Source organism: Macrosteles quadrilineatus, unplaced genomic scaffold (assembly GCF_028750875.1).
Source record: "Macrosteles quadrilineatus isolate MER2022 unplaced genomic scaffold, UCM_ALF_1.0 Scaffold_5__1_contigs__length_97177068, whole genome shotgun sequence".
Taxonomy (NCBI): domain Eukaryota; kingdom Metazoa; phylum Arthropoda; class Insecta; order Hemiptera; family Cicadellidae; genus Macrosteles; species Macrosteles quadrilineatus.
The window spans coordinates 39,182,870-39,207,820 of NW_026542598.1; the positions used below are offsets into that span (position 1 = coordinate 39,182,870).

General features: G+C 34.0%; 2 protein-coding genes across 5 annotated transcripts in view; one reads left to right on the forward strand and one right to left on the reverse strand.

Annotated features, from left to right (window-relative positions):
* LOC128995540 (zinc finger protein 572-like) lies at positions 1–11,292 on the forward strand. The gene is made up of 11 exons (XM_054420558.1): positions 1–5; positions 3,086–3,786; positions 4,103–4,210; positions 4,948–5,044; positions 6,041–6,258; positions 7,082–7,243; positions 8,223–8,336; positions 8,780–8,849; positions 9,922–9,957; positions 10,474–10,575; positions 11,171–11,292. Exons 2-11 carry the CDS (start codon positions 3,115–3,117, stop codon positions 11,290–11,292), a joined length of 1,701 nt encoding a protein of 566 aa, XP_054276533.1. The 5' UTR covers positions 1–5; positions 3,086–3,114.
* Positions 6,192–24,951, reverse strand: part of LOC128995035 (zinc finger protein OZF-like) — a 26,024-nt gene continuing 7,264 nt past the window's right edge. For 3 of the 4 annotated variants that reach the window (XM_054419908.1, XM_054419906.1, XM_054419909.1), the window contains exons 6-10: positions 23,442–23,590; positions 22,393–22,557; positions 21,637–21,704; positions 21,251–21,350; positions 20,070–20,859 (exon numbers count right to left, since the gene is read on the reverse strand). In XM_054419908.1, the coding sequence (XP_054275883.1) occupies positions 20,737–20,859; positions 21,251–21,350; positions 21,637–21,704; positions 22,393–22,557; positions 23,442–23,590 (605 nt within the window). In that variant the 3' untranslated portion in view covers positions 20,070–20,736. Of the gene's footprint in view, positions 6,266–20,069; positions 20,860–21,250; positions 21,351–21,636; positions 21,705–22,392; positions 22,558–23,441; positions 23,591–24,951 lie in introns of those variants that run through there. The other variant, XM_054419907.1, reaches the window with a different exon arrangement.

Sequence of the window (24,951 nt, forward strand, 5' to 3'; positions counted from 1 at the left end):
AACTAGTGAGTATCAAAGTTATGTCATCGATATATAGTAAATAATGTATATAAAATTGATGGTCAATTAATTAATATTTTTTATTTAGTTGTAATAAGATATCATTTAGATTAATAAAAATAAGGGAAACATATTTTAAATTGATATTGATATGATATATTGATAAAATTATATTTCTAAATATTAATAAGGCTATTTCAAAGTACTATATTCGATTAATATGAATTGTTACTTTTATTAAAATCACCATCCCCACAACTACCTACATCATAAAACATAACATAAAATACAATACAAAACAAAATAAATATTTAGACATGACAATACGAACGCTAACACAATTTCAGTAGTTTGACATTTCATTTGAAGGTGCTTATTTTCCTACTTTAAAAACAAATGTAGATAAAAGCAAATAAAATCTAGTACATAAGTAAGATTATTTGGTCTTTAGATCGTAGCTAAGGATTTATTATTTTTTATTCTATATACCTAATCTCACAGTCTAGACATGCCGTAATAAAATTTCTAATTACTGGGAACCTCAAAATAATTGCAAGAGTTTATCAGGGTAAGATAAACTAATGCCGTAAGATAATTAATTAATAATTATTATGTAAGATAATTAATTTCCTCAAAATACACTTTTAATAACACTTAACAATACCTTATGAGGTTAATAAATAATTTTGGTGGTTAAGGGGAATACACATATTTTATTCACATCCCGAGGAGTGGTTTGAATAAGAGTTTAAATCAATGAGCCGATACTTTTCCGGACATAAACAGCTAAATCTTTATTCAATACAGATTATTCATAACATTTGGTTTAAACATCCAGTTTGTCAAGAGGTCAAAACAATTGTTCAACTAAATATTTGACATTTCAAATTCAAACAAAACGCCACATGGTCATATGGTGCAACGATCAGCTGACTAAATGACATGTGTTCAATAATGATGTAGAATAACAGAAACTATGGCGTCTTTGAGGTAAAGCTCTACCATTGATTGAAAATAGCAATTAAAACCCCTCAACATTGCATTCTTTTGGGGTAAAAACTATTATAGGCCTAATATTGTTTTAATAAGTGAAGGAGTGTTTTTGCCTAAAGGTTTCAAATCCACCACTAAACAGATTTTCATGATTTTTTTAAGGAAAGATCGTTTTGAGAAAAAGGGAATCTCAAAGCTATGATTTTTATTCAGTATTTATATTTAGGTGCTGTTGACCAACTTGCTATTTAATTTGCAGTTTTTTAAATTTGAACTTAACAGCTGATTAGGTGAAACCCGACGAAATCAACGGTTACTGTCAAGGTTTCAAGCAAAATAATTTAATAGATAAATAACTCAATTTTTGGTACACTTTGGGTTGAGCATTATTCAGCATGCTTTAGGTACGTCTCTGATCTTAATCAATAACTCAAATGAAAGCTGGTATTTCACTGAAGGTTCTTAGATAAAAACATAATAGGAAAACGGAGTTCAATATTTTAGAAGTTTAATTTTAATTTTACAAAGTCTAGCACCTGCTAACATTTTTAATTAATACTTTTTCGTGATTAATTATTGTTATGTAGGTTTTTAGCCTATGATTTTGGAATATCTTGGTTACTAATAGAAACGCTGCATTTAGCTTAGGTAGCCATATGAAATACAGCAGTTGAAATGTACATTTATAACAAGCTGCAATGACTAATTTATTGTGTACATGATCACGACACTATCGCGACTATCTCCGGCTATCACACAGACATCACGATCATCTCTTACTGTTTATTGTGTACGTGATCGCGGCACTATCGCGAATATCTCCGGCGATCGCGCAGACATCACAATCATCTCTTACTGTTTATTGTGTACGTGATCGCGGCACTATCGCGAATATCTCCGTCTATCACACAGACATCACGATCATCTCTTACTGTTTATTGTGTACGTGATCGCGGCACTATCGCGAATATCTCCGTCTATCACACAGACATCACGATCATCTCTTACTGTATATTGTGTACGTGATCGCGGCACTATCGCGAATATCTCCGGCGATCGCGCAGACATCACAATCGTCTCTTGCGTTCGCGGCAAAGTTTTAAAACCATTTCCTTGCCTCGTTAAAACCGTGAACATTTTCCACAATCACGGAGACCTTAATATTATAATCTCTCCCAATCACGAATTTTCGATTGCCCAATAATCTTCGTATACGCTTTTTGTGGCTGCTATCACTTGATTTAGATTGGATTGTATTTAAAAATAGTTAAACACTGTGTATCCCCTGAGTATGATTGGTCCCACTACTTCCTCATTTACTTTATTCCTGATGGTTAATATTAAAAAGCGAACCTAGCCCTGTATGTGTTGGACAAAATTGGTCGGATGAGTTTAAACTGCCTTGTTCACAACATAGCATACAGTTGGTTATATAAATGCAATGAAATATATACTACATCTAAGGTTTATGTTTATCTAACCAAATGGTTAGGTGCAGGAAAGACAGTTTTAACTACATATTTTAGAGAAGTGTTTGTCAAGAAGTTTTATTATCAAAAATATAGGTGATGTGCTCTGATTCTGATCTGAAAACGTCCACACACATTTAGAAGAGTCCAAAATTGTTCTTTCTTTTTATTCCTTTGTACGTTTAATACATGAAAACATTGCTTGGTCTTTAGAATTTGAAGGAGTGGAACTGAAATTTACAATGATCCATCTTCTTCGTCATCCATCATTCCTCTAATTCAATGCCACAGACAACATCCAGCAAAATAATTGACATTTGTTTTGAAATAGGCTTAACACTTTATAAAAAAATACTGTAGAAAAATAGTCCAAAACACCACGCCAATCTCCCTTAAATTCTGACCTCAGTATAAGAAACTGTTCACTCCATACTGTCTTAATTGTATTCACTGTAATTAATAGCACACTGGCTAAAGTTTGAAAGAAGGATTGGACATTCGTAGGGTCGCCATTTCAAAGTAAAGTATTAAAAGTATTAATAGGCCTACCGTATTTGTCATAGTTATTAAAATTAGATAGTAATTCACACATTTTAGTAAACTCACTAATATTTTTGTTTCAGAATTATTAGATGAAATACAGACTTTAGACATGTTGATGTGCGAAAGACAAGCGTACAGCTATGTTCACCATCGAGACTACCTGGCGTACGACGGAGAAGTAGATTGCTCGATGACTCTGAGCTCTGACTCGGACAGTTGCCACACTCCGTCGTCCAGTGACAGCGACCACTGGGCATACCTCTCTGGCGTAGAGGTCGAGGACGATGTCTTCACAGAGAGAGAGGTCGTCTTATCTTACGACGGATGTCAACTTTCCGACACCGTCACTTACGATCCTCCAGACCAAGACTTGTACTACACTCCGAGCGAAAAACCATTTAAAAAAGAACTCCAGTACGACGAAACCTCTATTGTAGACGATGACGTGAAAAACATAAACATAAACGAAATAAACTGTACCGACTCTTTCCTGAAGTGGCTGGACAGTGAGCAAGATCTTAGTCTTTCTTACGAATCGAACGAATCGACCGAAAACGAAAATTCAATAGATTTCCAAGAATACTCGCAAGAAATGTTTTCCCCAGATTACGTGAACAACAACTTTGAGAGCCAAGAGACAAGTTTGCCCCCCATTCAGACAATGCTTCCTGCGGGATCAAAAATCATCCACTCGTTCCCATCGGAGAAGTGCTATCGAGCGAGAGACTCGTTCAATTTACTCATTCGAGGATCTGCTACGAGCCTGCATTTGGACAATGTGGTGAGTAGATGTTAAGTGTAAAGAGTCAAAATTTAGTATTAAAGAAAGTAGTTTTATATGTTTTTAAATTCAATTTTCCTTGTTATAAAGCTATAACTGCAGGACAAAGTTGTGGAATTCTTATTATAAATTATAACATAGATGAAATTATTTGCATACACTCTTGTGGATAAGTAAGAACTTGTGCTCTCTAATCACAACACTAACATCATAAGAAATAGTTGTAAAACATATAAAGATGCCAAAACGTTAAAAAAATCTCAACACATACCAATTGATGAGAACAAACTTCTAATATTTCATAATACGTTTTCAGATGGACGGAAGCACAGAAAACAGAGGGGGATATGGTCACCTAATGTGTAAAGACGAACAAGATGAAAACAGCTACCCTTCTTACTACACAAACTTTACGGAGAACCAGGTACAGTATAATAAATATCAGCATTTTGATAAAGTGCCTCATAATTTGTGGATAGATTCTAGGGGAAGTGTTGACTAGGATTTTATGTTATTGTTGTTGATTATGTTATTGTATTGATTTAAGTTTAAGGTTTACATCAGTACGTTATAGCTTAGTATGATATTAAAGAACTAAACGCTCCATCCCATGTTAAAGTTATCGCCAGTATTTAATCAAAATGGACCACAACAGATTGTGCTTATATAAATTACTATATAAATATGCAGACTTTTTAACTAAAGTAAATCTGATAGGACAAATTATTGTCAGCTGAAGCTTCTTTAAACTCAACTCCAAATATCTCAGAAACTAAGGTAGAAAAATGGTGTTAGTCCCTAGCACAGCGTTTGACTGGCTCATTCAGCTGTTCTTTCTGAATAAAAGGTTGGCAACAGCAGGTCCATATTTACTATCAGTATACAAAAATCAATGATTATAGACTTTTTTGTTTGTTTATATCAATATCGAACTAATAATTATCAAACAATATTCGTATAACTATGAGTTAAATGTTTAAAAAAATTCAAATGGCCTTCCCTACCCCTTCCCTACGGATACATAATCCTAATCATATTATAGAATCGGGTGAATAAAACAAAATTGAAGCTAAACTTATTGCCATCTAATTTTCAACATAATCAATCAGTTACCAGTAGAAAATGAGTAACATTTTTGTAATCAAATATTACCTTTTTTAGGTTGTGATGGAACAGTCGAAGGGAGAATTATTAGACAAACTGAGACAAAGAGAGGCAATGAACTCTCAGACGAATCCTCAGCCACAGACTGACAAATGTAAGTATAACAAGTACATTGGTACTCGGTGTCTAAGTTTAGAATTTGACCTTCGACATGACATTTGAACTCTCCGATCTTCTTATTTAGCAGATTGTCTATCACTCCTTACCTCTTAGTGGCAGAAAAATCTCAAATAATAAAAATATATATCCAATTATTGCAACAATTTATGTTATCGTATTTATTGTAAATGTTATCATAAGCACACATGCTATACACAATAATGTTTTTTCTCTAGGAGGGCCATAATAAAGTATATCACTGTTATACTAAATTTGAAGTACTGTAGTTCGCAACAAACTATTAAATATTTTTGTGACTTTGTATGAGAATGCAGATTAAAGCAAGCATTTTACTTAGTTATAGATTGTTCATTATATGAATTGTAAAACGGTTGTAAAAGTTTATGTTATATAGTAATTAATTTAATATTCTAAATTGCAGTGTTCTTTAATTTTTTTTTGCTACATGACTGTGAAATCATTTTTTTTTTTTTGTTGTAAGTTTATCACCTGCAAAAATTCATCATTACATGGTTTACCACGCAAAATAGTATATTACGTTATTAGTCTGGAAAATTGGTGTTTATCAGATGAGTATGGGATTACCAAACGAGTACAATAAACTCATGTTGAACGAGTGATGTACAATATTCTTCGCCATACTACTCTAAGCTAACCTTACAATTAAAAAACTGTTCAAATCCGATATATATTCCCACTGAAAGGACTTAACAATCACTACACATAACTAAAAGAGGTCATGTTTTCGTTTATTGATTCATTGACTTATTACCAATTATAATCAACTGGGGTCCAGTAAAAACTCATAACAGTACAGAAGTACGTAATGAAACCCAATTTGACTAAGCAGGCGGCAAACTTACAAAAAAACTTTAAAAAACACAAACGGTTTTAAATGCACAAAACACACACTGGTTCAAAATTTACAAGGCATAAAAATATGTAATAACTGATGTTATTGTGTTGGCAGGCTTGCTGGAGTGCCGCTGGGAAGACTGCTGGTCAGTGTTTGTAGGCCAAGCAGCGCTTGTTCGTCACATAGAGAAGACGCACGTAGAGTTGCGCCGCTCGGACGAGTTTGCGTGTTTGTGGCAAGACTGCCCTCGGAGAACCCGACCCTTCAACGCTCGCTACAAGCTTCTCATCCACATGCGCGTCCACTCGGGCGAGAAACCTAACAAGTGTCCTGTGAGTACTGAAATAGAATAATAGCAATGTCTTTTGATACTGAAGTAGATAACCTATCTATATGGACCAGCTGTAGCTAATTATTAATTGAAAGGGAATACCGTTGTCAAATGATTCTCTAAGATTGTGATAATGTCTAAATTCAATTTTTTTTAGTTTTCCATACTATTGACATAAAATATGCTCTATTCAATTTTGTCCTTCAGGTTTGTTTGAGCTAAAATTTGCGTATTCAACAGAGATCAGTAATTAATATCAGCACACACTGTGTCGGCACACTCCAATCTTGTCGAATTGTACACTAAAACTGACCTACATTTAACTAACTTGACATTTGACATCTACTTTTATCAGTAGTCAAGGGTAGGTAGTATTTAATATTTTAATAAATTGCATTATTTTTCATAGACTCTAGTTTCAACGACATAGAAGTAAGGCACAGAGGAAACACACATATGGGACTGCCGTGCGCTTTCAGCCCTGGTATGTTTTGACGGAAATATACTTGTGACGAGTAAGGAAGAACCTGAACGACAAGCACTGTGCGAAAATTCCTATGACCCAAGTTCTTCCTCCACCCTAAGCGTTGTAGTACACGAGGGCGAGGAGGGTGGTGTTGAGCTTTGTCCTAGACACAGATGTTTCCTCTGTACCTCCTCTATGTCAGAACATACATCAACACCGATATCCCAGGTGTGCTGAAAAGCCTCTTCCACCCTTGAGTCTTTAGGCAACAGGCAAGGATCATCTTCTTCCAATTGGTGTAGATATCTTTTGTCATCTTACAACCTTGGTTTGCTTATTTGACGTTGCCGCTATACAGTTCCCAGGTTGCCAGAAGGCGTTTTCTCGGCTGGAGAACCTCAAGATACATCAGCGTTCACACACGGGAGAGCGACCGTACTGCTGTCAGTTCCCAGCCTGCGCCAAGGCTTTCAGCAACAGCTCCGACCGAGCCAAGCATCAACGCACTCACTACGACACGGTAAATATGAACCCTTATTGCTCTAAATTGAAATACGGATATTAAAATATATGTGTTTCTTCTTTTGTAAATTCCACACTTATACTGTAAACCCTTACAAGACACTTGAAACCTCAATACCATAGAATTAAGATTAAGGACATTTCCATTGCAGCATACAGTTTATTCCAAATCAAAATATATGAAACAATGAATATAAATTGATTCTTGATTCTTCTTGTTTCTTCAAGTCTTCGCACCTTGCGAGATATCAAAAGTCTGTCTTAGATTGAATCTATTTGCTTAAACCTCATAAACAGTGGTGTAGTCGAAAGTTTACCAGCACAGGGACACTCACCATAATCTCAGGAAAAACATATTGTGTTGCCTTAATTAATATAGAGGAATTTTGGGAAAAGCTGAGTGGGAACGCCGCTCCCACCCCACTAAACCACTGCTCAGAAAGACTTCATGCATAGAAAACTATTTTTAAAACTTGGTCTTTGGGAAGTTGAATTCGTTGTTAAACTAGTGAAAATAAAGTAGTTTTGGATTACCTTAGGGGCAAACTATGAAAGAAATGTTATCGAGCAGGTCATCTCCCAAAGAGAAGGATTCAATTTTGAGGAAATCTAAAACTTCTAGTTTAAAATAACTTGCTGCAATAAAGAGCCCAAACAACTACCAATTCTAAATTATTGACCACTTGAACTCGGCAAAGCCCCACTAGCTATATATTAAAAGGATTTTATCTCAATTTGTATGCCAAAGACAAATCACAATCACTATCGCGAATATCTCCGGCGATCGCGCAGACATCACAATCGTCTCTTGCGTTCGCTTCTTCGTTCGTTCGTGAGAGAGTTCGTTTCTTGCGTTCTTGCGTTCCTTATAGTGGTGGTGGTTGTATTTTTGGTTTACAAGCAATAAAATACTACAAAGCTTTACAAAATAAAAAACTTAAAGTGCCGATTGCCAAATTTATGATGAATTGTTTCAGAAACCTTACGCTTGCCAAGTCGCCGGGTGCAGAAAGCGATACACGGACCCAAGCTCTCTCAGAAAACACATCAAGAACCACACAGGGACAACCATCTGTAAAACTAAGAAATTGGTAAGAAAATAATTAATTATAGAATGTGTTAAATTAAGATTTGTAGATCGTATCATTTTTATGAATCAGTCACATTTATAGTAATAAACTCCAAAGAATTGTAAGCCAAACACACAGTTTGATTAAACATTGGGCGAATTTAAAATCAAAGCTTGACGTAAAATTATTGAATTATATTTTTTACAGTTTAAAAGATATTTAGTTACATACATATCTAATATTATACTAGTTATGTTTTAAGATTTGCGTAAATGCTTGGGAAATCTCTGATATTCCATCTTAGGACCAGACATTGAATTTACTTTTAGCTACAAAATGCTTTTTCCGTATTCAACTGATATTCTTAAAATAGTGTGGTGAAAATTTTATTTTAATTTTAACAATTAAGTTTGGCAACACAACTTAACTACGATAGTTTTTATATCGTAAAAATTTTGTTTCAGATTGCAAGTGAGCCTTTGGTGACAATATCAAACATAGAACAGCGCCAGAGGGAAAGGCTTAACTCATATGGTATGTTAAAAAAATATTTCTATTGAGTATTTCATTTTTGATACCGTAGTATAATTTAAGGCCTGGTTCCTAGCTACTGAATACGTCTGCGTCTTTGTGAATATTGTGTGCCCTTCGTATTCATGGTATAGCACCTGACAAATTCGGCAGTTAGGAAAACAGCTGTACCTAAAGCTTGAGTGAAGATTATTTGGTGTCGAAAAACGCAGTATTTGGCAGCTAAAGAAATCCGCCTTTAGAGATCAAGAGTACAAGTAGTAAATATTGCCAGGATTCCTGTTACTAAACTACACTACTAATTAAATTTGAAATTTTTTTCAAATTTTCTTTTCTTTGCTTACTGAACTTTATATGTAAGTTTTATGCGGAAACGGAAACATAATTATAATGTTACAATCCATGGTTAACACCCTGTATAGTATAGCCTATATGTTGAAAACTACTATAGATGATTTTTTTAAATGTTACAATGAGGTAAATTTAAACCCATCAGAAGTAGAACATAATTTATAGCCTCTAATCTAATCTAATTAATAGAATATATAATTTTCTGTTTGTGTGTCTCTTTATTCGAAAAACTACTGAACAGCCTGAGCTGAAATTCTACTCAAGTGTGGAATCATGGCAAACAAAGGCTCATTCGTGACCTTTTAAAATCCTGGATTGCAATGATTTGATAATACATGGATTGCAGCGGTGGGGGTGATGGTATGGGGTTTTTGGGGAAGTTAGTGATGACATGATGGGTAATAACGAATGGGTTTTTAAAATAGCTATGTCTGACCCTAACCTAAGGGTGCTGAATCTGCTACCAATAACCTTGCTAAAATCGAAGAGGGTCAGACATAGCTGTTCTCAAACCCATTCGTTATTACCCATCATGTCATCACAAAATTTCCCATTTTTCCCCAATTTCCCTCCCCAAAAACACCATACCATAACCCCCACCACTATAGGATTATAGAAGAATAGTAATGCTAGAACAATAAAAGAGTGTAGCAGTTTTTAGTTTTGTAACTAATTTTTAGTGTTTATTTTTACAAATCCATTTACAATTATTGATTTTTTTCAGCTTCCGAGAGCACAAGTGACTACCAAGAAGAAGAATGTGAGTTTGAATTATATTTTAAAGAATGATTACTATCCAAAAAAAGTAATTAACACAGCAAAAATATTTGTAGGGATTAATGTGCCTCAGTTGTGACGATTTCAACTTAAATGGTGTATATGGGTGTACAATGTATTGACATTATACAATTATAATAACACAATAATAAAAAACACAGTATGGGTTGGTGGTTGGGTAATCCAATTTATCATTTTTTTAGAGCTAACAAATTCTTGGGTTGTCGCAAGCCTAGCGGTAGCGTCTCAGAAATTGATTTGAGGCTGATGAGTTCGATCCCAGCACATCCATAAAAATTTGCAAATGAAGATATAGGTTTTGTATAGTTGGATCTAAAATTGTAGTCTCATTTAATTGAGATAAGTAATTACCCTAATAAAAACTAGTGATTTCATAAAATGACAAATTAGGATTCTTTAAGTTTTCAATGTTTTGACAATTCAATTTGTTGTAGTACAATAGGCCTATTATTGACAAGTCCCAATTGAATTTTTTCAGATAATCAGAATGACCAGTTTGTAGAGGAAATATCGGACACCGAGGTTGTAGACTACACAAACTACGAGACGACCGAGCCACTTTTTGAGAACGAGTCGGCTGGTGAGTTGGTTTTGACAGATATAAACCTAGTCTTAGAATTCAATAACCTATAATGAATGTGGTAACCAAAGTGGTTAGTGTATTGGGCTTCTATGCAAGAGGGGAAAGTTCAATCTCCTGCATTCAAAAACTTTTGTCAGGTTGGGAACGCTTTCCCAAAAGCGTTTGAGATTCATCAACTGGCAAAGACACAAATAAATTATATACAAAATGAAAAGTTCTTCCACTAAATTTTTTATAGATTCTACATCATTTCATCAATTTACAGAACTATAACAAACTATTTCCATGTGGTATTGTAAATTGTAAAATTTGTAAATAAGTATTTTTTTTTTATAATTAATAATAATAATCTATTCCAATCACAACAAAAATCTGCAAGCACCATTTTGTAAAAAAAAAAAAAAAAAAAAACAAACAACACAACAACAGTTAGATTTTCAAACAAAGGGTAAAACTATAGACTGGTTATTTATTTTTTGCATGTTGACAAACCTATTTCCTCTATTCTGTCACATAATTTTGTGAAAAAATTACACAATTACATTTAAGACAAAGAAGAAAAACTATAGTAGTTTGGTTAATTTTTTCGCAGGTTTGTCAGGCTTGGATTTCAACAACGACATTGAAAAACACCTTTTTGACGACACTACCTTCAATAACTCGGACTTTTTGACATTCGACGATGAAGAAATGCTTAGTCTCTTAAGCAAGTAGAAAATGGTTTTGTGCCTTACCATTGATCTCTGATAAATTGGTGATGTTATTTTGTAGATTTTAAAAATATTTATATATTTTTTTAATTGGTATTTTTGTACAAAACGAGTTAAATTTGTAATGTGTGTTTATAAAGAAATGAGATAAAATCTCAATCTCATGATGCTTTCAGATCTCAGCTCGGGGCCAATATTTTAAATGTTTATTAAACATGATGTTTGTCCTTGAGTTTTTGTACAGGACTTGTGATTTTTATTTTGAGAAAATATTATTTTTGTGTGTTTTATGGTAGCTCTTTTTTTGTTTTTTTTTTACATCCCTATTCTAGGTAGTTAGTTTTAATTGAGTACAAATCATGCTATATTCCAGTACCACAGTGCATTTAACAGTTTAAGTTAGAAAAAAAACCAAAGATATCTGATGTTTGTGTGATAGTTGTGCAATTTTTGAAGTCTCATATTGGTTCAATTTTGAATGATTTGGACATTAAAAAATACATTCTTAGAAGAAGTAATCTTGAATGGTTAAGAACAAAGAAGAATGTATGTAGCACAATGATTAGAATATTAGTAAATAAAAAACACAACTCACCGAGATAATCAGTTTACTAAAAAAATAGCACACAAACTTAGTGCTCATAGTTTAAAGTGGTTATTTATTGTAACAATATATACATATCACAGTATATAATATCAGCCAGTTTGTAAATATCTAGGTTTTTTTTAATGCTACCTTATTGCAGAAAATGCTCCAAAATTGCAATTAGACTAAAAAAATTTGGGAATACAGTCAAACCTCGTTATAAACGAACCTCGGTAAAACAAATTCCTCGATAAGACAATTTTTTTTTTTTAAATCTCCTTGAAACTTGCATAAAAATCAATACTAAAACACTTCTATACAACATAGTAATTAGGTTATAAACCTCCATAAGACAAATTTGTTTGTGGCATGGGCTAGGACTGATTAGCCTGTGTACAACGAATATTCTTAGCACAAAACCTCTACAAGACGAATTTGACCTCAATAAGACAAATTTCTCACGATCTTAACCTCTATAGTACTGTACGTAGTTTTCAAAACAAACAGAAGCTTGTCTCAACATAAAACCCCCACCCATCCCTCTTCCTTCCTCATTGTTTGGCAAGAGGAGAAACCTCTTTAAGACAAATAACGACAGTATTAATACAAAATAATCCAAATCCTTGATAATACAAATTTTTCCAATACCTCTTGAAATTCGTCTTAGAGAGGTTCGACTGTAATACAAAACGGCTTAATTGATTTCATTAAGTTCAGCCTTTTTCTTTTTGCTGTTTGTGGGATTTTATTTCAAAAAGCATGATTGCCACCAGCTGTTTTGTAATGGCTGGTTTTGTACCAGCCTTTTTGTAAAAAAAATCACAAATTATAATAATTCTGAATGAACAAAAACCCTAGAATGTTACAGCCCAAATCATCAAAAGTAATGATTTTCTACAAGTGTGCGTTTTATGAAAACCCCTTACTTTTTACAAAATGGCTGATTTAGTAATTTTACATTTGTACTGCGACATAATAACTTCTTCTCTATTTGAGTTGATAAATTTTTAAAGGTATATAGCTCATTAGTTATGTTAAGAGATTTGATATTTACAAGGTTAAGCGTGTGTTTTAGATTTATTTTACATATTAAGTGCACTAAGTCTTTCTTGAAAAATTCCAAAATGATATAAAGACAATTATTAAGCATAAGTTTAGGATAATTGAACTGTTTTGGATATTGTTTGCTTGGCTTGTTTTATTTAGTAGGATAGAATAAAAGGTTTATTTTAGGAAATGAATAATGATAATACGCCACAAACGCATTTTATAGTGCTAAGAAAAAGAACAGATCAAACCTTAGTGTAATTAATTTTGTGCTTTTGTTATAAAACATTATTAATTAAAGCCTTATGTGCCAAATAGTGATTAGGTGATTCATAAGTTTCAAAGAGCAAATAACTTAAAAGTTTAGAATTAGTGAACTTGTGATTAAAAATTGTATTTATGTTTAAGAGTTGTTAAATTATGTGTGGAGCTTGTCAACTAAATGCAGAATTTCCATATGCATATAATTTAACCCATTTTATTTATTTACCAAAAATCCCAGTATCACTGAAACACTAAAAATTAAAAAAATAGGCATCTGACTATTTTTTTTTATGATTTATAGTATTTTATAGCTGAAAATAATAATAAAATTTATATTTTTATATTATTTTGAATTTTTTTATGTATAATGTATATATATTTAGGATTAGGATATGTTTACACTGTTTTATATATTTCTCAAAAAAATAGATACCTGCCTGAAAAAATATTAAGACTATTTTTTTATTTTCTTTTATAGTATTTTATAACTGAAAATAATATAAAACATATAATGTATACAAAATTTAATATTTTATATGAATATGTATATGTATTTAGGACACGTTTTCACTATTTTTAATACTTTTCATAAAATTAGTTAAATATCTGCCTGTATTACGTAAATATGTAATCATTCAAGGAACATAATATTTTGATATATAAATTTAAATATTATAACTATACTAGCTGACCCGGCGAACTTCGTATTGCCTAAGTTATAGGTTTCCCCTAAGACAGGCCCGATGGAAAGAAAGTACCGTTACGTTTAATTTTCAAGATGATCTCGTTCGCATCGCTCAATCACGTCCTGGTTGAAGTTCGTTCGCTACGCTCACTCACCTTTAGGTTGGAGCTCGTTCGCTGCGCTCACTTGCCTTCAGGTTAGCTCGTTCGCTACGCTCACTCGCCTCCAGGTTGAAGTTCGTTCGCTACGCTCACTCACCTTTTGGTTGCAAATTAGCTGTTGTCATAAATGTAAAAGAAATAATAGTGCTGCACCCTGTTGGTAATCCTTGTAACTTTAATGCTATTGAACATCATAGAACAGAACCAACTTGTTTAATTGAAACAGCTGTTAAGATTCATTAATTCCATTTCTCATAAGGTTAACATGGGAAACTCCAGAGCCACTGGGGCGGAGTCCTTTTAAGAATTTCGAAACGGGAAATAGTTTACGTCCGATTCGCATACCTACAGAATTTACACACCAAATTTCATAACGATCGGTGAAGTCGTTCCGGAGGAGTTTGCAGACAAACACTGTGACACGAGAATTTTATATATTAGATACTGTAAGTATAAATGGTTCATTTTTTGAAAAAACAAAATTTTCAAATTTCATGGATGATGTACCAGTACGTCAGCCGTGATACTGTATATCACTGACTTGACGTACTGGTACGTCATCCGATGCAAATGGGTTAAAGGCCTTTTCCAAAATATGTAATTGTAAAACATACAAGACCCAGTGAATGTTAAAGCAAGAGATATGGTGTATTGAGATAGGCTTTGGATTATTCATGTAGTCTAGAACTGCAAAACACATTCAAATTAAAACTAAACTAAACTCATTAGTATTATGACAGATTGCTAGAGTTTTATAGTGATTTTTGGAGATTAGTACTGTACTAAGTTACTTAAGTTAAGTGTACAAAATTCACCAATGTAGTACAACATTTAAAGATTTACATTTAAGCTTTTTGTATAATATGTGTATAATTTATTAAACTTTTTCAAGTTTTTCTTAAGAAAAAAATAGATATTCATGTGTTATTTATTTTCCGTTGTAGCTTTTTTACCAAGATCAGCTGTTTTTTTTCTTCTAGCCAGGATTATTTATTTAGCCAATGATCAGGAACAGCTGGGTCCAGTTTTGAACCATCAAAAAACTTCTGACTTTTATAAGGATCGAACCGGCGATATTTTCATTGTAAGGCGAGCACAACTTAAAAGGGTAATGAGAACAGTAACCGTTAGTGTCAATATCAACTTTTCTTCCCTCGCTTCTAGTGTTAAATGTATTTCTTCTCATAGGAACTGCCTTAATGGGAAATTAGATCTTTTTTGAAAAGGGATAGAACTCAGCTAGCTTAGAAGAAAATTAGAGTTTAGGGGTTCAATTCCAATTATAGACACACTAAGAGTTCACAAACCACAACACTGATACTTCTTCCCAATATATTACTTCTTCAAAGAGTATGTTGAAGATAATTTTGTTGTGTATTTGCACCTACAATACGACTAACACTACAAGGCAACCATTGAAAAATGTTGGGAATAGGAAAACCTGAAATCAGGACAGTTATAGGTCTGCAACAGAACAGTAAACTGTACAAAACTAAAACATTCAGGATTAAAAGAGCATAAAGCGTTACAATATAAAAATGAGGTTGTATTTTTTAAAGTTTCACTCTAATGGTTTTACATGTTACCATTAAATTTAAAACAACACAAACAATACAATAAATATACAAGCATCATTAAGTACAACGGACGGATTTACAAATAACTTAATAATAGAAACCAAATTTTAATCAAAGTAATTTCTAAAAAATTTAGTACTATGATAATGAAAGACTATACAATTTCAATTTAGAAAACACCAAACAATGGACTCTTTGGAATTGATGATTATAAATAAATTACTTTGTTGTTGCAATAGCAAATCACACAAAGCCAGGAAAGTTTTGAACTTTTGAGAAGACTGCAAGCCGTACACCTAACAACTGCATACTTGATTGAAAGGTCTTGATTTGAAACTTGCCCAAAATATCAGTTTTTCGATAAACCTAAGGGCAGGAACCTCAATTAAAGGGCTGTATTTATTTAATCACATTAAAAATAGTCAGATATATCAGCTGTTAGATTTGTTTTGTTTTGGTTTGATTGTTTACTTTTGTTTACCTTGAGTTAACCTTTTGATTCTACAATAGATTTCAATGTTGCATCAAGAGAATTGACAGAAAGTTTTTCTTATAATGTGCGATAGTGTTCAAACCTTTAAATTCTGTTTCAATTGTTTACTCTGTTTACTACAGTGCAATTGATGTTGCAAAGAAACGTTGTGTATATTACTAAGAGACACAAGAACCATAGAGTTTGGACGGAGCGTTGTGTGTTCCAACTGGGGAAAAACACATTTGTAGAGTATTTTCGTTGTGACATTGGCAATGATAAAATTAATTTATATCAAGAAAAAGCACTTAATCAACCAGCAGTTTGCATTGGACAAGGTGGTGAAGAATCATCATATCTTCTTTGTGTTCTCCCCGTGACAAGGCACGGGCAGAACAACTAGTTGATATTATTAATAGAACTAAAGCTATAGTGATGGTATGAGTGTCAATAAAATTTTTAAACATCTATCTAGCATAATAATTTAATCTATCCCTTCAAACAAGGCTAATAATTATAATCACTTGATTCATACTTGTTTCTTGATTAATAAATAAATATGCACATCTCAATCATGAAATATAAACTGTAAAAATACTGTATGTATAAATTCTACTTTCACTAACATGAAACTTAATCTAAGGGTTTTGATGCTAATATTTTCAGTCAGTTCAGACCGTAAAGTGAGTACTTTTAAGTTTTTAACACTCTAACAAAGTGTTTTTTTTTCCTTGAGCCTATGAAATTCAAAATCAAATCAAATCAAATCGTTTATTTCCAAAATATAAACAATACAATAAACAGATATAAATTAAAAAGAAATATATTTTTCCGCATAGGCGTAAGCCCGTGTGCGGAAAAAGAGTTCTAAATCTGCTACCTATCTGGTATATTGTGGATAAACAGTAATTTTTATTGTCTAATTAAACATTTACTACATTTCTTAAAAATAATTATATATTACATAAAAACATAATTTAAAAGTTAATATGTACAAAATTAGGACACAATAACACAAAATAAATTTAGAGTAGAATTTCCTAATGTAACCAAAGATTAAAATAAGCAACTAGAAGCTACAATAGCTACAATGAAAGGGTCTCAGCAGATTACTAAGATGTTTACGTTTTTTTTTTCTTTCTAATGAGCCTAATTATATGGGGATTTTACCAGCGCCTCCGTAGCCGTCCGGCCAATGCTGGCAAGCCAAGTACTCACCTTTCTTTTGTACACCGGGACACTGCTCTCTTCATACTGCAGAATTTGTGGCGGAAGATTGCGATATAAGATATGGGCGATAAAAAATGGGTTACTTTTTAACGAGGTTATATTTAATCTATGAAATTGGTAACCAAAGTTGATTCTATGTCTTGTGGGATAGTTATGCTGCAAATTGGTAAAAATTATGTTTTTGTTTGACCTAATAAAGACTAAAAGAGTTTTTACAAATAACTGTCGTATATCATGAACACGAAAATCTGAGTACAGATCCTCTGTTGGATATCTCGATGGTTTGCTAAGTATGGTTTTGATTAATTTCCTCTGCGCAACAGCCAGAGGCTCGAGCATAGAGGCCGAGACACCGCCCCACGCCAATATACCATATTGAAGCAAAGACTGAACGTAAGCATAGTAAACTGTCCTACAGTAATCCGTGGTCAGCACTCCGGCAAGTTGAGAAAATGCATATATGAGCTTTCTAAGTCGTTGTTTGAGATAATGAATGTGGTGAGCCCAACTAAACTTTTGATCAATTATAATGCCTAGGTACGTGTACTTCTCTACCCGCTCTATAACGTCACAAGTACAAGCCGCTGACCGAAAGTCGCCGCATGCAGGGCCGGAACAAGGGGGGGGCAGAGGGGGCGGTTGCCCCGGGCGGCAGGGTTGAGGGGCGGCAAATTTCTGGTTGCAGAAAATTTGTTTAATACAGTTTGTAAAAGTTTTTAATGAGCCGAACGTCACAAGGAACGTCAATTAAGTAATTTCAAAACTGCATAACGTAATAAACAAACAATAATTTTACAATAGAAATCAATATAAATTGCAACGGAGTAGAAAACACTGAGAGCCCTAATAGCATAGTTAGCAGCACAGCAAAGTTTGTTTAGAATTTCAGCTGATCGCCATCCCAGTCAAGGCGCCATGCCGCCCTGCCTCACTGCCGTGGTTCGTTATATAGAGGTTAGGTTTGCAGGAATTTCGCTAAGTCGAGGTTCAGAACCAGCGTCGATCAATATAGGTCGGGACTTGACCTCATTAAAATACAGTACAATTAAAGTAGCATGGGCTACAATACTTTACAGTACAGTGTTTACATTGTACAGCAGAACCTAAATTATCCGGCATAATAAAGGGGAGGGATCTTGAATATTGCGCAATCATGACAATAGCATTGACCTTGGTACAGGTTAAAAACTATAAGTTTAAAATCACAGCTTGTTCTAACCCTCCTAAAACCTAGCCAAACACTGTATTGCATAGTCATAAATTATGTAAAGAACAAAACAAAACAGTAGAAAGTTTTGTAAGCTACTGCTCGCGATAGGCCGGTAGGCTACTTACAGTACAGTACTGATTTATCACAACAGAGGAATGTCAATAATAATCATTAACTATAGCATTGGTGTTGCTAATGCTAGTTGAAACAAATCGTATTGAAAACAATAAATTATTAGATAAGTCATTATAAAAGTGTATAATCATAGCCAACTTAAGGATAGTAAAAATACTCGTAAAAGGAATGTTAAAATAGCGATGTTGTTATTCTTTCTCTTTGGTTTTGTTTTTATATTCTTTCTTAGGTTTTTCTTTATCAAAAAAATTGTACAATTCACCATAGTTATCCCATATCGCCCAATCACAGCTTACTAAACATTACGTCGTCATCAGTCCTCAGTGAATGAAATCAGTTCTCAGTTGCAACATAGCGCGCGCAGAGACAGCAGACAAAGATGTAAAACGGAGCAGACGAATGTTAGCGCAAGCGATGACGTGACCTTTCCATTTCATTTGATAAAGAAACAGATTTTCCCAAAACAATAATTGGGTGGGGGATTTGTTATATCGAGGGAAAGACGTAGACAATTCGTTATGCAGAGGTTAAATTCGCAATGTAGAGGTTCTGACAATGATAAATTTGTTATATTGAGGTGTCTTATTTTAGCCGAAATCACGAAAAATTTGTTAAATCAAGGTCGTTGTTATAGTTTGTTCGTTATGTAGAGGTAAAATATACATTGTGTCTTATGGAGAGTTCTAGGGCATTAAAAAAAATTCGTTATATCAAGGAATTCGTTATATCTACCTATTCCACTTTACCTATTCCATTTTGGTTTAATTTGTGAGGGATTTTTTGTTGTGGGTGAAGGGGGGGGGAGGGGCGGCAAATTTTAGTTTGCCCCCACTCAAAAATTGTCTAGATCCGGCCCTGGCCGCATGTATGAAGAAATAGTTGCCTCGGGCTGGGGTCACTTTCATTCTTAAAAAATATTGGTAAACTTTTTGTTTTACTTATGTTAAGGGTTAACGTGTTTTGGTCTAACCAACGTTTAACTTTATAAATGTCTGTAGATGCTTGTTCATATGCCTCGTCCCACGTGCATCCAGACGATACTATGGCCGTGTCGTCAGCAAACAAAAAAAACTTTCCCTTTAGTTCTGACTTTTGAAAGGTTATTAATATATATCAAGAATAGGATGGGCCCGAGTGTACTACCTTGGACCACTCCATAGTCAATGCTAGTTTTATCACTATCAACACCATTGATGGACACATATTGTAAACGATTTTCTAAATAGCTGATAAACCAGTTTAATGAATGACCACCGATGCCAACTAGTCTCAATTTAGAAATTAGATATTGTCTGTTAATGGAATCAAATGCTTTAGCCAAATCTAGGAATGTTACCAATACACGCTTCTTGTTATTTATTTCTTCAGAAATAAATTTGGTTATATCAAATAATGAGTGTGATGTACTGGTTGTACTAGTTTAATCAAGTAAACAAAATTCACCCAAGGAATCTAGCATTTAAATTTAATTACATTATTCCGGGCTATTTATTACCTCAATGACGCATTCATTGTCATTCCAATATCACAGAAGTTATATTAAGCTTAACCTAACTGAAAAACTATTTTCAAAATCCTTTAAATTAATCGAATCCCTTAAAAAAATAATAAAAATTTCCTAAAACCCCTGAATATTAACGCCTTTTACTACAGACAGACAGATTCAGCCCGATATGGCATAACTGAAACATTAACACTACAAATTTCTTCTATAGCTGAAATCATTGACTATTTATAGAAGCATAGAAGTAGATATCCTATTCCCATGTAGAATTGTTTTGGTTTGAAAATGGATATAGTTGAATTGAGCTATTGAAATCTTTAATCTTCAGTTTTTGGTACTCTGTTTAATGTGGCATCAAATATACTATACTTACAATAGATTGTCTTTACAATTTGGCTTTGTACAAAAATTAACATATTCAATTAACGTAATTTTTATCAACCTGCTCTTTAAGAGACTCAATCAACTATGATATGGATAAAAAAGGCTACAACTAGTCCAAATAAAATTGGACGTCTACTTCAAAATTTATAAGGCAACATTTACGTTCACAACCAGTTGTTTGACTCACAGTTAGTTACGACAGGTGTACATGCACCAGCGGGTTAGGGTTACGAGCCACGGGCGCAGGCGAGTCTGGGTGTTGGCTCTTGATGTGGTTGGCGCACTGGGTCGACTGTCGGAACGCTTTACCACAGACCTACAAACATCGAGGTATAGACGTAGTAAATATTGGTTTGGCAAAAAGATCCAGTACACTTTCAATTCAGGACAACTTAAAAGAGGATATTGGATATGATGACAACAGATTTCTTCAAAAGTCGAAATAGTAATTATGCAAGATATGTACAAAACCCTTAAAAACATTTTTTGTCCATAACTGTCTTTATCTACCCTTGACTTACCTCTAGGGGGCAAAATATTGTAAGCTTTCACTTCTTTGGGTTATCAATAAGTATGGTCCATCTGGACGGTTTCTCAGATAAACTAGCTTCTATTCCCCATTTTTCAAGAATCAAAATTCCTGCCTAGAACCTTTTGTTTTTGTTCAACAATAATAAATATTTCAGGTTGATTAGTAGAGTATTTACCTGACAGAGGTATGGGAGTTCTCCCGTGTGTACCCGATGGTGACGGACGACATCTCCTCGCTTGGCGAACCCTCGTCCACAAACATCACACACGTGAGGTCTTTCGGCAACAACATCAATAACAGTAACAATCATTTAATAATAACTGAATCTAGCAATCATAAGCATTGTCAGAATACGCTTGATGAATATGAGTATCTAATATCGATAGGATGATCAAAAAGATTCTTCATAACTTTGCACACGTCACATAGATAATTCAATAACAATTATGGTTGAATAGAATCTATAAAGACTACTAACTGTGCATTTTTGTGGATAGGAATAGCAACACAAAAGACAAATCACTTAACATATTGTAGAATGTATTTCAAACTAAGCAATACCTTTCTCCAGTGTGCGTTCGTCGATGGATCACCAGATGAGAGCTGCGCGAGAATCCTTCTCCACAAACCTACGCAATACACGCATACAAGGTCACTCGTCAACATGGTGATTTTGATTTGAAAACAATACACAATACATTAAAAGACAACAAACATAAACAATTTTGATACAGTCATAAAAAAACATGACAACATATTTTTTGTTGTTGATAAATTTGCATCTGAATTGTCGAATTTAATAATGCAGTGTCATGTTATCAATGAAAAATCAAGCGTACCGCCCTGATGATGTGCTCTATTTTTTTTTCATAAAACAAATTGCAATTAACTTATTCTTCGGCAAATTGTTCTGTCAGCAGCACAGGTATAAGCCTTTGTTTGTTATTCCTTTGCAGAGGTCAAAATTGTGGCATTCTAAGCCAATGCACAACAAATGAGTGAATGAAAACACCATTATGTTTTCAAGCAAAGTTTTACAGTATTTCATAACCTTTAACAGTTTTCAAGTAAGATTGTGTCTGATTTTGTTTCCCCTCATATGGTCTGATCCAAGTGCTTCTGATTGGACTAAAATAAAAACCTTTAACTGGAGGTAGCTAAATCAGCACCAATTCCATACTTACCATGCACTTTATCAAAATAATCCAACATTTATGTAATCACTACACATTTGTTGAAGACTCTGTATTCCTAAACATTTGGTCCACCAAAAGCCATTTAGTTAAGTTGGATGGTTAGGATGTTTGTAATGATTACCTCGCACACGTACGGCCGCTCGCCAGTATGTGTACGTTGGTGTTTGACAAAGTCCCCCTTGGAGTAGAAGCCCTGCGGACACTCTGCACACTGAAAGGGCCGAACCTCGCTGTGTGTCTTTGTGTGCTGCTTCAACGTGGACTTTTGACAAAACGCCTTACCACACTGTGAACAACACACATGTTATTTGTGTAACTGTGCATAGTAACACTTTGTTGCATAAGAAAGAAACACTTGTACACAAAACTTTGGGAAACTATACATCACATCACTAAATTTACTGTAAAACATGATGGGAATTATTTTGAAAAGGGATTAGCTAGCTTACGTGAGAAAATTTTTCAGGGAGAGATTGAAGAGAAATGTAAGTTAAAATTCAACATTTCTCTTCAATCTACTCTCTAAATAAGTTCTATATTATGACGAAATATCAATGAAAACACCATAATATTAAAAAAAACCCACAAACAATGCCAGATTTAAGGTTCAGCCTCAAAGAAGCCATCCATCCTATCAACTTGTACCCTTACTCAGGTCAACTGTTTACTTTATGTTGGCCGCTTTCACCAAAGTCTTCCAGAGACATCTAAAACCCTCGCATATTAGACCTGAGCAAGACAGGAATTGAACCCTCAATCTATGATGTCCAACCCGAGGCCAAGAGTATTAGTTCTAAGCTTAGCACACAGATAGCAATACATATCAGGACACCTTTACGCCTTCTTATTACAGTCGACTCTTCACTCTCGCTGAGGCTAGACGACTTCTCGTAAAAAGTTATCAATATGCTGCAGCACATAAAGCTGATGCATCTGATAGATCCTCCTCCATTTTGGGAACCTTCAAGGAGTGCTCGCACTCGTGGTATGGACTCGCTGCAGTGTGGACGGTCACCGTAAAGCGGGAGATAAGAACCTTGGCCAAGAGTGTAGAGGAACCTTTAGTTATGCTTGGATAGGTGAACAGGTAACTGCAAATTAGTCACTCATGATAAAAGATTACAAATTGAGATAGAGAAAGTGAAAACTATAATTAATACAGATAGTTACCTCCTGACAGAGGTAAGGTTTGACGCCGGTGTGAGTGTTGATGTGATCACGCAACAAACAGCTGAAGGCGAACCTACGACCACAAGTGTCACAGATGAAGTTCTTATCTTGACTCTTCAGTCTTCCCCTCAAGTCATCTGTGTGTAAACCTGAATAATAAATCCCTTATAATTTGTAAGAATCAGAAGAAATGTGAATAAAAGAGAGTAGTTTGTAAGTTCTGTTATCTAAAACTGAAACCTACCAAGAGAACTATGACGTCCCTACATCCCCCACCAGTCTTCTACTTCTAACAATGGTGCTCAGCATAACAAAAAGCTGTACAAAAATCAAAAATGTGCAGTTTCAGTACTTTGGAAACTTTTCTCAAAAGTAGTACAGGAGTTTCAAACAATTATTCAAAAGGGGTTTCAAGCAAGGGAGAGAGGTTTCAAAAACCAACTACACTTATTCCTCCTCAAATTGAGGTTATGTTGTAGGCCTTTTATATGAACACATTTTTTCATAGATTAAAATAACTTTTTGTAATTGACAAAAAAACTGTGATTCTAACTGTAACTCAATACTCGTTATTATTATCATTCGAGATGGGGAAGCCATCTACTGTATGTGCGTATTTTAACACAAATATGAGTGAAGGTTGAGTGTAGAATGGAGTGTGATGCCTTGTGTTGCTTTGTTACTGACTAAGACCAGCTGTTTCATTAGTCAGTACTTTATTAAAAGCCGAATGATAAACCACAGCTAGGTCCATGTTTTGAACCATCAAAAAGCTACACACTTTTCTCAGGATGGAACCAGCGACCTTTAAATTACCAGGCGAGCACTATAACCACTGAGCTACCCAGCTATTTTGATCTCTAATATGAATCTTATATAAATAAAATTAGAGTTTTGACTGTACATTGCTCAGAATCATAAACTTTTAGGTTATTTTTAAGTTTTATACATTAAAGAACCCGAAACAAGTCTCATCTAAATTTCTGTCCGTCTGTCTGTCTCTGTCTTCCTGTCCGTCACGGCCCAAGAGCCATTTTATACGGCCTTCTCCTGAAAAACGAAAGTACCTATCAAGTTCCAAATCATTTTAATGTATTCACTGGATTGGCGAGATTGTCTTTAGCCATTAAAATATGGCGTCACTACTTTGTAAATAAAATGACAGGCGTTTCAAAACCCAATTTTGTGCGATCTTTTGTAAAGTTTTCCCAATGTTTATCACATATTCATCTATGAAATAACGAACAACTGTTTGAATCAAGATTATTTCTTCTAGCTGTCACTGATATGTTTTGAATGTTGTTTACAAATACCGTAACCAATTCCGATCACGTTTTGAAAGCAAATGGAAACCAAGTAAGATTAAAAACGTTTTTTCATACATAACGGATTTCATTAATCGCAAGTGCAATAATTTGTAGGGTAACCGTAAACGAAAATAGAGATTCTTTGTGTATAAAATTGTTCTTGAGTTTTGATAACCGGGGAAAAGACCTTGAATCAGTGTTGT